Here is an 18,198-nt window from a genome sequence, read left to right as displayed (position 1 = left end):
CACATCCCCTGTAACTCAGCCCACATCATTGGACACAGAGCCACGGTAACTCATCCCACATCATTGGACGCACATCCCCTGTAACTCATCCCACATCATTGGACACACATCCCCTGTAACTCACCCACATTATTGGACACACATCCGCCGTAACTCCTCCCACATCATTGGACACAGAGCCACGGTAACTTTTCCCACATCATTGGACACACATCCCCTGTAACTCATCCCACATCATTGGACACACATCCCCTGTAACTCACCCACATCATTGGACACACAGCCACGGTGGATGGAGATTGATGACATCATCGCTGTGTTGAGCACAAGCATTCTGACCTCAGGGAGCATGCTATACTCTCCATTGCTTCGGGGAGTCCTCTTGACATTTAAGAGAATCGGCAAGTATTAATGGATACTGTTATAAGCTTTTATTTACATACAGAGAACATTACGCCTACCAGTAATAATGTTACGGAAGGTACAGTCTCAATGTTAGAAGGCTTTAATGTTATAACAAGTATTAAAATCTGTGATGTATGTGACCTTTGCACCTCGCACACCCATACAGGCCATTCTCTGTAATGCTACATTATAAAACTATCCTTTACAATCTGTCGCACAGGCTCAGCGCGGACACATAGCATGGCGCCCCCCGTCCACAGGAACCGTCACTCCCGTCATATAGGATGCCGCATCTGAAGCTAAGAAAGCGATCATTCGGGCGACTTCATCCACAGTTCCGGGTCGCCCAAGGGCGTGTGTGTTTTGGGTGTTCTTCAGGAACTGAGAGAGGAGAATACAGATCACAATGACATGACCGATGGAAAATGTACAGTACTATGAAGTACCCCAAAAAGATGCCTCAGATTCAGTCTGCTAAGTAACATTAAGGGGGCCGATTCAATTTCACACAAGTTGCCTTAAAATTGCTTAACGCAATTCAAAAGCCTGAAACCACAACTGCTATTCAATTAGAAATCTGCATGAATTTAACATAGGTCCCAATGGGAGTTTGTCCGGATTTTAGCTTGCATCTCTAGAGTACAGTAAGTTAAGGGAAAAATGTCAGGACACAGTAGAGTATACCAGGGTCACCCATCCCAATGTATAAAAATGTATTTAGTAGTTTTTAGAAAGTATAAAATGGCTAATACAGACATGTCATTTTTCGGCTTCCCGACTGTCTAATCCCGGCAAGGGTTAAATGGCAGGCATCAAAATCTCAACGCCTGACATTTTACCTACGCCGGGAGACCGGCGCTCGGCATCCCGATAAAAGGGATGCCGGGCACGGACAGCCCCGGGGGGGGGGGGGGGGGTTAGGTTTAGGGCTCCCGGAGGGGACTCAGGGTTAGGCACCCCCCTGGGAGGTTAGGGTTAGGCTAGGGGAATGGGGTATATGGGTTATGCTCCCCCGGGGGGGAGGTTAGGGTTAGGTACCCACCCGGGGGACTTAGGTTTAGGCGGCGGAGAAGGGGGTGTCAGGTTTAGGCACTTTGGGGGGGAAGTTAGGGTTAGGCACCCTTAAGGGAGGGTTAGGGGGTAGAATAGGTTAGTTTATACTTACCTTGGGACAATTGGGATCTTCACTGCTGCCGGGATTTGAACCATGCGGCCATGTATATCCGTACAGTATATGTTGGGTGTTGTAATGATGAGAAATTGGTTAAATGATGTGGGACATGTATGTTGCGGTGTCGTATTGATTTTTGAACTTGCAGATGGGAGTTCAAAGGGTTTATACCAACTTCAATACACACATTAACAAAATCACTATGGAGACTCTTTAATGCCCATAAAAATACTCTGAACACTGTTTATTTGCTGAATAATTGCCATCATTTTTAAAAGTTGCAAAAACCAACTATTTGACACTATATAACCACCTTCAATACTTTGCTCAAAGCCACTAACATCTTCCCACACCGTCCTGCTGACTTATTTGCCACTTTCTAGAAGTTCGGGATAATTTCCCTACTCTTTCACGCACGGTCGCACACTGCAGAATTATAGCGCAACATCCTCAATTTGCCATTTCCACCTGAACTGCATTAGAATCCGATAAAACGATTTATGAAAATTTCCCACGAAATGTGTATAAGCTTAACCTGCGAGCACAGGGCATGAGACCCTCGGGGTAATTGAATGGGGCCATAAATATATTGCTAAAGATTAAAACTTAGAGGCTGATTCAGCATAGGACAGAACTGCAGAGCCGCACACAAACAGCCTCCAATTCCGTCCTTGTTATTATGTTAAAGCAGCATTAATGGTCCGAGCTGCGTGATCCTCGTCTGGCTGAGTGACCATGGGCAGGCCGGCTATTGCAGATCATAAAAAGAGGCCAGGAACTCTCTGTCAGCCAACGGAGATCCTAGCCTTCCCCCCCCCTCCCCCAATGGCGACGGCCCATCTCCATTTTGGGGAACAGGATTTCGCATCCCCTTCCCCAACCAGAAATGGCAGTAGACGGTCAATCACTGACAGTCCGCTGCTGAACTGTGTGCGATCAAGCAGGACACCATACTGCGCACGTGCAGTTTGGGTCTGGGGCATGCGCAGATTCACGACCATCGGGAACTAGCCATCGGCAATGTCAGCCCCTTAGTGCAAAACTTAACGGAGGGTTTATTATTGAAAACATCTAAATGCATAAAACATTGCTTGGTATAAAGTTACTCAGATTTGGGTCTTATTTGGTATTTGGAGTAAATCTGCACAGATTAGGGAGCATGCAGGACAGGCTAATACAATATAGGCATGACTTGGTTTATATTACACACCATACAAGTTATTTATTATACCTGCGCATACTGCTCCTCATTTAGTCCGGCCCGTCTGTGGACATTGGTTATAATCACCCCAGGGCTGCGAGATACAGTACAGAAAGAATCACAACATAGGACATGTGAATAGGGCCGAACAGATATTCTAACTATGTATTATCTGGACAGACACTGTTATACAGCAGAGTTTATGATGAATGGAATGCACTCCCCCCTCCCCCCATGAATGGTATAAAAGGCAGAGCCAGGACCTAATTCGTGGATGATTACGTATCGCCTTCCCCCAGCAGGTGCTGCTATGGCAGGATCTACAGCCTTAGTGTCATGCATTGTAGCATGGGTGTAGCTGTAGTGGATGCATGGGGTGTTGCTATGGGGCACAGAGTCTTAGGGGGCACTAGACCAAGGTAAAAATAATCAAATAAGTACATCAATGTGCTGTGCACAGCTGTGGAAATGTACTTTTAAATGTATAGCCTATGCACTTATAAGGAATGTATAAGTTATTTTGTTTTAGAAGGCTGTAACATTTAGGGCCATATTCAATTTGAGGGAAAAAGTCAGAGGTCAGACTTTTCGCCGTTTTTTGCAGGCATAAAATATCGGACGCGTGCCCGCTTATCCCCGTAGTCAATTGGGATCTGCTGAAAACGGGACCCAGCGGAAAGGTTAGTATTGTAAAGGCCTGCTGTCATGCTGTCACCCCCCAAAAGATGGTATGACATGGGGGATCACTATGGGTACCACCGATTTGGCCTGCTGAAGGTAGTCAGGGTTTAGAAATAGCCACTGCAGGTGCATAAATGTGCCTGATAAGAAGTGGTTAAGAATAGCATTTATCTCTTTTTTTTTTTCAAAAAATAAATAGTCCCATCAAATTTGGGGTACATGAAAATGGGTGCAAGCATATTTTTAAGTCCGTAAAGTGATTTTTAAAAATTCTTCAAAAACCCACATGCCGCAACCACCCGCATTCTAGAAAAGACCTGCAGCATACATGGGGACGTCCCCTGAGGCTATATCGCTAGTTTATAAGTTTGTTCCCAACATTTTTTTTTGCCCCCAAAATGAAACTACCTTTTTTGTGGTGTCCTAAGGAATTTGTTAAAATTTTTTTAACACAGATTACATTAAGGGAACATTCCAAAGGCTGCAGGCTATTTTTTTTTATTCTGCACCCCAAAACCCCAATTCTGCACTTTTTTTCTCCACCTAAACAGTGGTGAAAACTTATCCCCATTTTTTTACACTTTTCGCAACTGCAAAAAGTCTTTGAAATTGAATATGGGGATAATTGAAAATGGCGAAAATGACAAATTAAACGGTGATAAATTATCTCCGATAATGGACTTTTCATATCAAATTGAATATGGCCCTTAGAAACAAATGGCTTTTGAGATATTCTTATCTCCTAGTGATATGTTAATTATCCTGACGTAGTGGCCAAACCCTTCGTTTAGCACTTTCATTGAAAAAGGCACTGCAGAGGCTCCGCTGTGTCTCTGGTTACAATGCTGGGCAAGTTTGGGAATGACAATTTGTTTCTGTTTAAAGAAGCTCTTATTGTATTGAGCTTCCTAAGAACTGGAGGTGTTACAGACAGGGGAAGCCAAACTGGTTTTATGCATTGTTCCTTGTATGTGAAAGAATGAATACAATGTATCAGTTCCTGTGAATGTTATATTTACAGGACCATTTGAGAGACCATCTATGCTAAGTTTGTGTGTTTTAGGAAAGCCAAATGTTCTTGGTTGGTAACGAGGAAATGTAAGATATGGTTATTTATGTTTTGTGAGATAGCCTGATTGGCCAAGAGGAACCCAGGGCGGACTTACCCCTGTGGTAATGTGTATTGGCGTGGCATAAGAGAAGACTTCGTGCCTGGTAATATTGTACATCCGTGTATATCCTTTGTGGAGAAGAATTGCTGTAACATCTTTTGAATGCTGATATTCTCCTTCAATCTGAAGGACAAGTCTTTTTTAAGACTGAGCAATTGCCTGACTACTATTGTATCTGAATCCTGCGACCAACAGGATTGTGCCAAATGCTATTCCATTCTCCTACTGTTCTGGGTTGAGCCAAGCATCTCCAAAGCTCAAGCCTCCTGCCCGCTAAAGTGCAGAGCTTGGTCCATTGCGAGGGATCAGGTGGGGACAGCTGACACCAAACAGGAGGTGTGGCCACAGCTGGTCGATGCATATGCAGCAGAAGTGGTTCTAAGTGCCAACAGGAGTTTGGTGCAGGCAGCATCGTTACGTGCCCACGGCAGTGGGCGGAGTCAGTGACAGCCGGTCACTGACTGTAAGCGGGAATCCCTGATACCCCAAGACCCAGTGGGGATAAAACCTCAATCTGTGATCGGGAGTCGGGCTGAGGCCATCCGGTCACAGATACGTCAAGTGTGGTATTTCAGCATCTAAAGACGCATAAAGTGGGGCCTCAGTCCTTGCACATTCAGAAGCTCAGCCAGAGAGAAGTGCGAATACTAGCATTAGAATACAGCCACAGATGAGACTACAGAAAAAGACGCTAAAGCAGTGGCAGCAACCTGCAACTTTGGATCATCCCCTTCTGTTATTAGCAGAATTTCAATGTCCCCTGCTTCATGTACAGAAATACACAGTGACACATGACACTCCTGGGCCTAGTGACACATGTCTCCCTGATGCCCATGCACCCTCCCCATTCCCGCACATTGACCCTGGACTTCTGTAACATCTCTGTTCTTCCCTACAGCGAGGTTCCCTAATCTACTCTTCTTTACACAAGGAGATAGTGTGACCTGTGTCGCCAGTTCTGGAGTTTTACATCTCACTCTCACACTATTAGAAAACCTAGAAAATCCAACATTACTGAAAGCTCGGCTTCCACACAGACGTGGCTCATGCATTAATTAGGCAGATAACATTCCAGCATTGTCAGCGACGTGTAATATCAGTTGACTGCTGTGGCTCTCTATAATTATGGCTTCAAGAGGAGACATCATTGACTGAAATAGGGGAGATTGTTGGAGCTTCAGTGACTAAACTGGATCAACGGAGCAGATGTTTCCTGAGCAACGGAGTCTAAGGCAATGTCAGGATGGAACCATGAATGATGGAAAGGTCTCATCAGCAGGGACAATGGTGGTCAGAAGAGCAGACTCCTAGGACATATCCGTGCATTAGTACAATGTGCAAAGCAGAGACTGAGTGATAATGAATAAATGATAACGATAAGCTGCGGCCGCAGCAGCCACTTTAATAAACAGTCTGACAAGAACTCCAGAGAGCAGGAGATCATGGCCGGGGTACAGAGCACACGATGATCATCACATCAGGTTATTTGTAAGTTCACTGATGCAAAAAACCCCAAAAAATGTACAGCCGTGTAGCTAAGTAAGGGGGGGACATGGGACCTCATTCAGAGCCGCTCGTAAAATGCGAGCGCTTGCTCTGAATGAGGGCGGCTCTTTCCTTTTGAAAGGCGGCCTCCTGGCCGCTCGCTAAGCTGTAGGATACCACCCACAGCTTTAGCGAGTGACTAGGTGATGGTCGAGACCATCGGGGCTTGCGACGATACCCTTGGGGTCGGGTCTTGTCTACCGCAAGCCCCAGGCAGCTTCCTGCTCTAACAGAGCTGGAAGCTACCTACTGACATCACTGCTGATGTCAGTAGGGCCACCTACAAATGCCTCCGTTTGTCTGGCCACCCCCCTTCCCCGCCTACAAAATGGGGCGAGCTGTCGATCAACATCGACAGCCGCCCCTTTTGTAGCGAGCCCAGGAGCTAGTGAATTTGTCACTCGCTCCGGAGCTAGCACACATGCACTGCGGCCACTGCCCGTGCGCAGGGCCTCACAATCGACCCGCTTGCGAGCACATAGGTGCTTGCGAGCGGGTCTGAATGAGGTCCATGGTCAGATGCATCCCTTACACGTGTTCGAGACTAGGGGTCTTCAACCCATGGCCTCAGGGCCACGGTGGTCCGTGGAGCTCTTCGCTGTGGCCCGCCGATGGTTAGTGTAGTGCGGTCCACACTACACAGAAGAAAACACCGCCTCTGGGTAGTACACTCATACTACCCGGCGGCGGTGTGTTTGTTTTAGCAGCCAATGAGAGTCAGACAGACTCTCATTGGCTGCTGCACCCACGGCCGGAGCTGGACCGGAGCTCAGCCATGAGCTCCACCTTCTGGCTCCCGCAGTGGGTGATGGGAGAGAAGTCATGACGTCTCTCACATAGTGCAGAGCGGGCCAGGAGGACAGAGGAGCGGGCAGCGGCAGGCGCGGGGATTCAGGTAAGTGTTGGTTTTTTTACTTTGTGTGTGTTTATCCTATATATAGTATGTAATAGGTAACACTGCACAGGTGTGGGGGTACTGCATACTGGGATTTACTACTGGGAGCACTATATAAGGGGTGCTGCATAGGGGGGACCACTACTGGGGGCACTATATAAGGGGCACTGCATAGGGGTGACCACTACTGGGGGTGGGGGCACTGCAAGAGGGGACTACTACTGGGAGCCCTGTATAAGGGGCACTGCATAGGGGGGACTATTACTGGGGGCACTGTATAAGGGGCACTGCAAGGGGGGACTACTACTGGGGGCACTGCAAAGGGGGGACTACTACTGGGGGCACTGCAAAGGGGGCACTACTAGGAGTATTGCATAGGGGGGGCTACTACTGGGTTCACTGCACTTGAGGGCTACTACTGGGGGCAATGTATAAGGGGCACTGCATAGGGGGGACTACTACTACTACGGGGGGCATTATGTAAGGGGCACTACTGGGGGCACTGCATAATGGGGACCACTACTGGTGCCTCTGCATAGGGGGACCACTACTGGGGGCACTGTATAAGGGGCACTACAGGGGGCACTGCAGAGGGGACAGTTATGGGACATAATTGCTTGAGGATGGGGCAACTATCTGACATAATTAATGGAAGAGAAGAGACCGTTATGGGGCATAATTATAATTGAAGGAGGAGAGGGGCTGTTCTGGGACCTAATTAAAACTGTAGGAGGGGGCAGTTATGGGCCATAATTGTGTGAGGAGGGAGCAGAGTCTAAATACCGCAGTATACCTTAGTGGTGCTCTGGCTTCATTTAATTTTTTGATATGGCCCACACTGTCTTAAAGGTTGAAGAAACCTGTTCTAGACAAATGGACCGAGTGCATGTCTACCAGAAGAATCCTACAGTCCTCAGTACTACTTTCCAACAGTGCAGGGTTGTGGTGGTTCAGTAACTAGTAATGATGATCTCTAAGTAAGCATCTTTAGTGCCCCCAAGACAAAAACTGTGGCCTTGGGAGAGATAGGGGGCATGAACAAATGCCAGGGGCTGTGACCACATCCCTTCAGAAATAAAATCAATGAAAAATACTAGAAAATAGCTCCTGAGGGGGCCTGGCAGGCTGTCAGGGAGCACAGCATCTACAGGACCTGGAAGTGGGTTGTTGGTACGGAGACACTTTCTGCATACACCATGATCTAGGAGCAAGGGAATTTAATCTGAAAGAGCTTTATTGTGCAGGCCCAGTCCCCACCCATGCCCAGATGGGAATAACAGGGGTCGCACCCTCTATATTATACTATGGGCCACTCTATACTGTAACTTTCCAAGGATCCTAATGTTACTCACCAGACAGCATTGACTCGAACCTGCTTACTTGCCAGTTCTACGCAGAAACACAGAAATATTGTGTAAGCTGAGAATAGCACATGTTACAGTCATGGGCCTACGGTGCCCTCACACACATTCAGTCACACATTACAGAGAGGCCTACATACCGAGAGCTGCACATCTGGTCAGCTGATCCACCGCAGACTTGGACATGCAATACGTCAGGACCCCAGGGAACTGAAAGACAAGGATAGGAGAATACAGCTAGGAAACAAGCAACAGGTGGAAGGAGGAATCAAAATATGAGAATAACTAGAGCTAGGAAGCCATTGTGATTGTAGAGTGGAAAACTAAACGGGCTATGGATAATCGTAAAGTGGGGGGGGGGGGTTGGAAGAATGTATCAACAAGCCAGAGACAGACACAGGAGCATACTGATGGCCATACTGCACAATCACATGCAGTGGCGGGCTGGGCCGGGGGGCAGGGTGCCATGTGCCCCCCGGGCCGCAGCGTCATGTGGGCCGCGGGCAGTCTGTGTCACTGTGACACAGATGGCACCACGTGTGTAGCGCTGACCGGACGGAGTTCGGTCAGCGCTACACAAGTGACAAACACACAGCCGCTGGCTCCGGCAGCTGGGTGTTTGTTGTAAGCAGCAGCCAATGAGAGTCTGTCAAACTCTCATTAGCTGCTGCTGCGCCCACTGCAGGAGCCGCTCCATCTTCCGGCTCCCGCAGTGGGCAATGGGAGAGGCGTCATGATGTCATATGACGTCTCTCCCATAATGCAGAGCGGCCCGGCCCGGGAGGACAGATGGAGGAGCAGATGGCAGCAGCGGGTGCGGGGATTCAGATAAGTGTTTTTTTTTATTACGTGTGTCTACTGGGGGGGGGTCTACTGGGGAGACCACTACTGGGGGCACTACAAAGGGGGGGGACTACTACTACTGGGGGCACTACAAGTGGGGGGACTACTACTACTGGGGGCACTACAAGGGGGGGACTACTACTACTGCGGGCACTACAAGGGGGGGGACTACTACTACTGGGGGCACTACAAGGGGGGGACTACTACTACTGGGGGCACTACAAGGGGGGGACTACTACTACTGGTGGAACTACAAGGGGGACTACTACTACAGGGGGCACTACAAGGGGGGGGACTACTACTACTGGGGGCACTACAAGGGGGGGACTACTACTACTGGGGGCACTACGAAGGGGGGGACTACTACTACTGGAGGCACTACAAGGGGGGCTACTACTGGGGGCACTACAAGGGGGTACTACTACTACTGGGGGCACTACAAGGGGGGGTACAACTACTATTACTGTGGGCACTACAAAGGGGGGGACTACTACTACTGGGGGCACTACAAGTGGGGGGACTACTACTACTGGGGGCACTACAAGGGGGGGACTACTACTACTGCGGGCACTACAAGGGGGGGGACTACTACTGGGGGCACTACAAGGGGGGGACTACTACTACTGGGGGCACTACAAGGGGGGGACTACTACTACTGGGGGAACTACAAGGGGGACTACTACTACAGGGGGCACTACAAGGGGGGGGACTACTACTACTGGGGGCACTACAAGGGGGGGACTACTACTACTGGAGGCACTACGAAGGGGGGGACTACTACTACTGGAGGCACTACAAGGGGGGCTACTACTGGGGGCACTACAAGGGGGTACTACTACTACTGGGGGCACTACAAGGGGGGGTACAACTACTACTACTGTGGGCACTACAAAGGGAGGGGACTACTACTAGGGGCACTGCACAGGGGGGAGGGGACTACTACTAGGGGCACTACATAGGGGGAGGGGACTACCACTGGGGGCACTGCATCGAGGGACCCCTGCTGGGGGCTCTGTATAAAGGGCAATACTGGGGGTACTGCATAGGGGGGAGACTACAACTGGGGCCACTATTTAAGGGGCATTGCATAAGGGTTACCACTATTGGGGGCACTGCATGGGGGGTGGACTGCTACTGGGGACACTATATAAAGGGCACTGCATAGGGGGTACCACTATTGGGGGCACTATATAAGGGGCTTACTACTGGGGGCACAAGGGGCACTGCACAGGGGGGACAACTACTAGTGGGCACTATATAAGGGGCTTACTACTAGGGGCACAAGGGGCACTGCACAGGGGGGACCACTACTAGGGGCACTATATAAGGGGCTTACAACTGGGGGCACAAGGGGCACTGCATAGGGGGGGATCACTACTGGGGGCACTACTGGAGGCCTGCATAAGGGTGTTCTCTCCTGTGGCACACGGGGGCACTGCATATTGGCACTACGACAGGGGGCTGCCCTAATCTTTATCTTTACCTTACATTAATCCCATATGGACCCGCCTCCTCCCTGAAACACTTGAGGGGGGCGGCACCGTAGCACGCATGTTCTTTCGGGCACCCTGGCTACACGCTACTCCTCTGCCAGGGCCGCCTGCATGCATTTGCCCCCCAAGCTAAAAGTTGCCAGCCAGCCCCTGATCACATGCACGCCATGCCACGCAAAGGGCATGTAGGGGTAGGGTGCAGGGAGGGCTCGTGGCTTGAGTGTCTTTAGCCAAGCAGCTAATCATGAGACCGGGCAGCACAAAAGTTAAAGCCTTCTCCAGAACAAGAGGGAGGTCAGCTTAATATAAATGGTGCAAGACCAGTTAGAGTTACCAGCAACTGACTATCTTAAGATTTCTACAACCACTGCTTCATCTATCATGTCTCCACCGTACACGGTCTATCCAACCATACCGCCAGTAGCTGCGCAGGAACACCAGTCACCAATGGCAACTTCAATAACAGTGGTTATCACAACACCTTCTGTTTCCCCGTACTTTGTAGAGTATAAGCTCAATGGGACAGGGCCACCTTTACCTTCTGTTCCATGTAATTGTACATTATGTATTAGTATCATGATCTCTTCAATATGCAGCACTGTGTAATAGGTCAGCGCTTTACAAATGCAAATAATGCTAAATTTTCAGCAGTTTTTGATGCAGCAGCTCTTCTGTGGAATCGGACAAGACGGGCTACATTTTACTCCTCAGGAGCATCATTGAGCCCATGACCCTGTCACCAGTTCACCTGTTGTCCTTCCTTGGACCACTTTTGGAAGGTACTAAACACTGCATACCGGGGACACCCCACAAGACCTGCAGTATTGGAGATTCTCTGACCCAGCGTCTAACCATCACTTTTTGGCCATCAACTTTAAGAGCTGACTCTTCACTTGCTGCCTAATATATCCCAGCCCTTGTCAGGTGCCATTGTAAGGAGATAATTAATGTTATTCGCTTCACCTGTCAGTAGTTTTAATGTTATGGCTGATATAAATCTCCATAAATCTCCATAAAGATTGTTTAACTGGATAAAGCTATTTTATCCAAAAATGTCCCAACATTGTTCATTGTTTAAATGATCACATTATGGGCCTAATTCAGAGATGTACGCTATAACATACGCAACTTTCTCACATGCCGCCTATGTGCGAACATATGCATATGCCTGCCAACAGACTCCCCGCTGGAACTGGCGTGCTACCAGGGCCGACCTGCCCATTACGCGAGGTACGCTACCGCGTACAGCGCCTTGCTGTAAGGGCGCCATCTCCTCAGTCCCACCGCTGTCCCTCACAGCAGCCGGCAATACAATAATCCACACTGACTTATTATACTGTGCCGCTGCCTGAACACTGTCAGTGATTGACAGCACAGCTACGGCTGGAGGGGAAAGAGGGGCCGTCCTCTCTTCTCCTCCCCTCCTCTCTCCTCACTCCAAAGTGACAGCCTGGCTCAGTGGCTTATGATGGAAGCAGGCCGTACACGTCCGTACAATGCTGGAGGGGGAGGAGGGGCTGCTTAGTAAATCCGCCGGGGGTTGAGAATACACTATCATCGATGCAACATCGGAGTCCTCGAGTAAGTCTTGGGCTGCACAGTTTCAGGTACATGTCTCTCTCTCTCTCTCTCTCTCTCTCTCTCAATATGTCCTCCAAGACTGTGGTTCTGTGATTAGGAATGCAGCCACAATCGTAGACACACCCTAGAAACTCCCATAAAACACACAAGGACCGGCCTCTTTTTGAGTTCACTTTCTGCCAACTCCCCCCTCCACCTCAGGGACGCGCATGGATCGCAGTGGTCTGCTCAGGACATTGGATACTTATGAGTGCCCTCTCAGACTTCCACTTGCACATTCCAACACCAAGGAAAGTCTTACTGTGCATGTGTGAGTTACAGGGGAATGGGGGGTGCTCGCTGATAAGTTTCACTCCTCAATGCCACCCCTGTACTTCTGCCTCTCTTAGTAAATAGAAAATGTAGGGATTTCCAATTGCAGGGTTCTTAATGATATATTGTATCACTACACACCGCTTTATGGTAGAAGCAGAATTATATTGGAGTAATGATAGCAGCACAGCTTATGATGGTATATTAATGGTTTGTTTCAAGGCTCCTTTGGCACACAAAGGGTGAAATGTCTGTAAGAGCAGCAGCGTCCTCTCCTTATTAGTTTATCCTCACTATGTTTTGTTGATAATTGTAAATACATTCATCCCAGCCATTCCTTACTCCTGGAGACCAGACCAATGAGAGCCAAACATACTGCTCACCCACCTGGTAATGAGCAGTAATATACAGTGCTTAACGTGGTCCTAAAGAAGTGGTATTCCCAATTCAACTGGCACCACACAGTAGCACAATATTATCCACTTTACACCGCACATAGGCCCTGATTTACATTACACCACATAGTAATGTCCCTTATTCAGGTTATGACACACAGCAGTACCCCCTTATACACAATGTCCACAGTAGTAGTGCCCATAATACACATGACAACAATAGTAGTGCCCCTTATACAATGCCCACAGTAGTAGTGCCCCTAATACAAAAAAGATGGCAACAGTAGTAGTGTCCCTTATACAATGCCCCAGCAGTAGTGCCCCTTATACACAATGCCCACAGTAGTAGTGCCCCTAATACACAAAAGATGGCAACAGTAGTAGTGTCCCTTATACAATGCCCCAGCAGTAGTGCCCCTTATGCAGTGCCCTCAGAAGTGGTAGGGCCCCTTATGCAGTGCCCTCAGTAGTGGTAGGGCCCCTTATGCAGTGCCCTCAGTAGTGGTAGGGCCCCTTGCGCAGTGACCCCAGTAGTGGTGCCCCATTATGCAGTGCCCCCCAGGAGTGGTGCCCCTTATGCAATGCCCACATTTGTCGTGCCCCTTATGCAGTGCTCCCTTTGCACAGTAGTAGTGCACCCAGTAATAGCGCCCGCTGTAGTAGTGCCCCCAGTAATAATGCCCCTGTAGTAATGCCCCAGTAGTAATGCTCCCTGTAGTAGTTCCCACAATAGTAAGGCCCCCAATAGTAATGCCCCCAATAGTAATGCTCTCTGTAGTAATGCCCCCAATAGTAATGCCCCCGTAGTAATGCTCCCTGTAGTAATGCCCACAATAGTAATGCCCCCAATAGTAATGCTCCCTGTAGTAGTGCTCGCAACAGTAATGCCCACTGTAGTGGTGCCACTTAGACAAAAAAAAGCACACAATACTTACCTTAAGCCTCGCTCCTGCGTCCGCGGCCGTCTAACATGCTGCTCCTCGGAACTAGGGGAGAGATGTCATGACATATCTCCCATAGTGCTCACTGCGGGAGATGGAAGCCGGAGCTCAGGAGTGGACAAGCCTCCGGCTGCCGCTGCCGCTGTGGGAAAGGAGCACATGGAGTCCGTGCAGCACCGGGCTGAGATGGGCCAGATGAGTCAGAACTGGTTCCATCTCCAAATAGAAGTGTCGGAACGCAATTCCACCCCGTTGTGGCCCACTTTGACCCCTGGTAATATACTGTTTAGCCAATTTATCTAATAAAATTTGTACAGTGACCCACCCTTAATGTTTACTTTATGTATAGGGGTGAAATAAACACAATAGATATATTAAATTTATAGGGGCCTATTCATTAAACGATAAATGGCCCGGTAACCATGCGGAAATGCTAGTTTCCACATATTTAAGTTACCAGGCCATTCATCATCAGGGGTCCTATCGGAACCCCTTGGTACTCAGCAAACACAGTAGTAGGGCAGAGCGTCAGTGAATGGAGACCGCACACATGCGTACAACATCTAAGCCGCAGAGAGTGGGACAATGGAAGAAAACATTGGAAGTACTGATGTTTTTATCATTGATTACAAAACATTGCTTAGTCCTACAGTGGTTCTGGAACAGCGATGTTAACCAATATTTCTATGTTTTTAAGTAAACTAGGTACTTAAACATATAATACATTAATAAACATCTGAAATCATCCTTTTGTCATGTTTATTTGATGGAGGCTTCCAGCAGCGGTTCCCAAACTGTGCGCCACGGCTCCCTGGGGTGCCGCAGAGCTGTCTCCGGGGTGCCGCGGCCAGTGGCCTAACGAAGCTGCCCAGATGATGCCTGTTTTTTTTTTCTATTTGTTTTCATGGCTGGAGAGGTTTGGTGTGTGGAGCAGTGTAGGGGAGAGGGGGGTGGGGCGTGGGAGGGTTTATGCTAGCGTGCCTGTGGTGTGGTATGCACCAGGTAGCGAGGCTGCCTGTTGCTGAATGGGATCTTGGCTGTCTGGCTGATCTGAGGAGCTGAAAGGAACGGCACTGGCCATCACTACTAAGGGTAAGTACGAGGGGAGCTTGGGGAGAGATAGCTATACTATATGGAGGGGGCCACATAGGGAGAGCTGTAATGAGAGATTGCACAGGAGAGAGTCGATGGTGAGCAGATCTGGAAGAGGGAGTGCCGCAAAGTGTTTTATAGGGAGGGGGCCACATAGGGAACCTTAGGGGGGCCTGCAATGACAGATAGATATACTGTATGTAGGGGACAAAAATGAGAGGGGGGTGGGGGGAACTATGGGGGGACTGCAATGACAAACATATGGAGGAGGACATATTTGGGTGGTTATTGTTGTTATGTTTTGTTCTTATTCTTGTTAATAAGTGCTGTAAATAGTTCTTTGATATACAGTATATACACATTCTTTTTCCTTGGATTTATGTGTATTATTTTTGAAAGTTAATAAGTATTGTTGTTCTACACTAAATATTATTTATTTTATTTTGACCCAACCACTTTAAAGAAGGGACCGCTCGATAGTTATTTGCTTAGGGGTGCCTTGAAAAAATCATGGAGACCCTAAGGGTGCCTTGGACTGAAAAAGTTTGGGAGCCTCTGGCTTACAGTATACACAGTCCAGTAGTTAAAAAAAAATAAAAAATTGTCAGTTGGATGATTTGAAAAATGCAAAACTCCTTTATGAGCCGACTACAGACGTGGCACTCCTTTATTAGATGAGTAAAGACGTGGCACTCCTTTATTAGATGACTACAGACGTGGCACTCCTTTAATAGATGAGTAAAAACGCGGTATTCCTTTATTAGATGAGTAAAGACGTGATACTCCTTTATTAGATGAGTAAAGAGGCGATACTCCTTTATTAGATGAGTAAAGACGCGGTACTCCTTTATTAGATGAGTAAAGACGTGATACTCCTTTATTAGATGAGTAAAGACGCGGCACTCCTTTATTAGATGAGTAAAGACGCGGCACTCCTTTATTAGATGAGTAAAGACGTGATACTCCTTTATTAGATGAGTAAAGACGTGGTACTCCTTTATTAGATGAGTAAAGACGTGGTACTCCTTTATTAGATAAGTAAAGACGTGGTACTCCTTTATTAGATGAGTAAAGACGTGGTACTCCTTTATTAATGAGTAAAGACGCGGTACACCTTTATTAGATGAGTAAAGACGTGGCACTCCTTTATTAGATGGGTAAAGACGTGATACTCCTTTATTAGATGAGTAAAGACGTGGTACTCCTTTATTAGATAAGTAAAGACGTGGTACTCCTTTATTAGATGAGTAAAGACGTGGTACTCCTTTATTAATGAGTAAAGACGCGGTACTCCTTTATTAGATGAGTAAAGACGTGGTACTCCTTTATTAGAAGAGTAAAGACGCGGTACTCCTTTATTAGAAGAGTAAAGACGCGGTACTCCTTTATTAGAAGAGTAAAGACGCGGTACTCCTTTATTAAATGAGTAAAGATGCGGTACTCCTTTGTTAGATGAGTAAAGATGCAGTACTCCTTTATTAATGGGTAAAGACGCGGTACTCCTTTATTAGATGAGTAAAGACGCGGTACACCTTTATTAGATGAGTAAAGACGCAGTACTCCTTTATTAATGGGTAAAGATGCTGTACTCCTTATACAGCGTACTACAAGCAGCCGCCTGAAACATTGGCCTTGGATGGGGTGATGTATTTGTTCTGCTGGGAGCCTGGCATGCTACAGATGCACCCAGTTACATTGTGACTGATTGCACCACAAACGTGCGCATGCATCGCGCAATGTGATTTCCCACACCTGCATACACTATGGAGCGCACTGCAATCACACCTTTCATTCCTATGAAGGCACGGTCACAGCTCCAGTGGCAAGGATATAGCTGGGCATATCTGTAGCACCATGGCACCGGCAGTAATTACCAGGAGACAGTGCGCCTGCCGCAACTAGAGTTGCTGGGAGACTGTGTGACGTCATTTACCCCCCTGCTGTCTGCACCTCATGGTCCCCACTCCCCGCATGATAAGGACATGACATACTCCCATGCCCACATTGTGGCATGCAGCAAGGGCGTGAAATATGGCACGTATTCAGTGTGCGCGCACATTTCTGACACACACACCCTCCAAAATGTTGGGTGGAGTTCAGGTGCGTTACTTACTGACTAACACATTGTAAGAGATCCAAAGCTCGCACTATTTATATAGGGCACACATATTCCGCAGCGCTTTACAGACAATATTCACATCCCATTCACATAACTCTCTGCCCCAGTGGAGCTTACAATCTATTTTCCCTATCACATGCACACACAAATACACAAGTTAATTTTGATGGGAGCTAAGTATATTTTTAGAGTGTGGGAGGAAACCAGAGCCCCCTGGAGGAAACCCACACAAGCACAGGGAGAATATACAAACTCCACACAGTTAGGGCCATAGTGGAAATTATACCCATGACCTCAGTGCGGTGATGCAGTAATGTTAACCATTACACCGTCTGTGCTAAATGTTTGATTTGTGATTCTGGGGGAGACTTGGAAAACATGAACTGTTATTGTTCTTATTCTGTATATATATATATGAAAACAGAAGTTGATACGGCACCAGTACATATAGTGTTTGTTCAATAAATATATAAATTCAAACATAAAAACCAGTTTATGCAGCTTTTGCAATAGGATAGTGGGCGTCAGCCTTAAGTCAATAATTAAAAGCAAAAGGTGTTCAATTACCAAGAATTAGCGATAGTACTATGATTGACAGAAACGTGACCAGTTTGCAGAAAAGTGCTAGTGCATACAATAAATGAATTAATAAATCACATGTAGCATAAAATAAGTATGTGCTAAAACAGTGATAAAATAGTGCAATACTGAAGTATATATTTATAGAGATAAAAAATAATAATGAATCACATGTAGCATAAATAAGTTTGTGATAAAACAGTGATAAAAAATCAAGTGCAATAATGAAATATAAAATATATAATTTATTCTATAGAGATAAAAAAATTGAAATGCATAAAGGATGATCACATGATAAGAAAATACAAAAAAATCACAAATCAATAAGGGAAATGGGTAAATGAATAAATAAATTAATTAATAAAAAGAGGATGTTGGCTTATCTGAGTAAGAAAGAGAGGTAAAGATATGT

At 47.3% G+C, this 18,198-nt stretch overlaps 1 protein-coding gene across 1 annotated transcript in view; it reads right to left on the bottom strand.

The window, feature by feature from the left end:
• Window positions 1–416: 416 nt before the first annotated feature.
• Window positions 417–18,198, bottom strand: part of LOC148477373 (uncharacterized) — a gene marked incomplete at its 5' end in the record, with an annotated part of 29,476 nt that continues 11,694 nt past the window's right edge. Inside the window, 4 exons of the mRNA XM_088456796.1 lie at window positions 417–786; window positions 2,808–2,871; window positions 8,423–8,459; window positions 8,572–8,641. Of these exons, the coding sequence (XP_088312922.1) occupies window positions 628–786; window positions 2,808–2,871; window positions 8,423–8,459; window positions 8,572–8,641 (330 nt within the window). The remainder of the gene's footprint in view (window positions 787–2,807; window positions 2,872–8,422; window positions 8,460–8,571; window positions 8,642–18,198) is intronic.

This window comes from Taudactylus pleione, unplaced genomic scaffold (genome assembly GCF_031769625.1).
Source record: "Taudactylus pleione unplaced genomic scaffold, aTauple2 ptg000720l, whole genome shotgun sequence".
In the NCBI taxonomy this organism is placed as follows: domain Eukaryota; kingdom Metazoa; phylum Chordata; class Amphibia; order Anura; family Myobatrachidae; genus Taudactylus; species Taudactylus pleione.
This window is presented reverse-complemented; position numbering and strand designations above follow the sequence as displayed.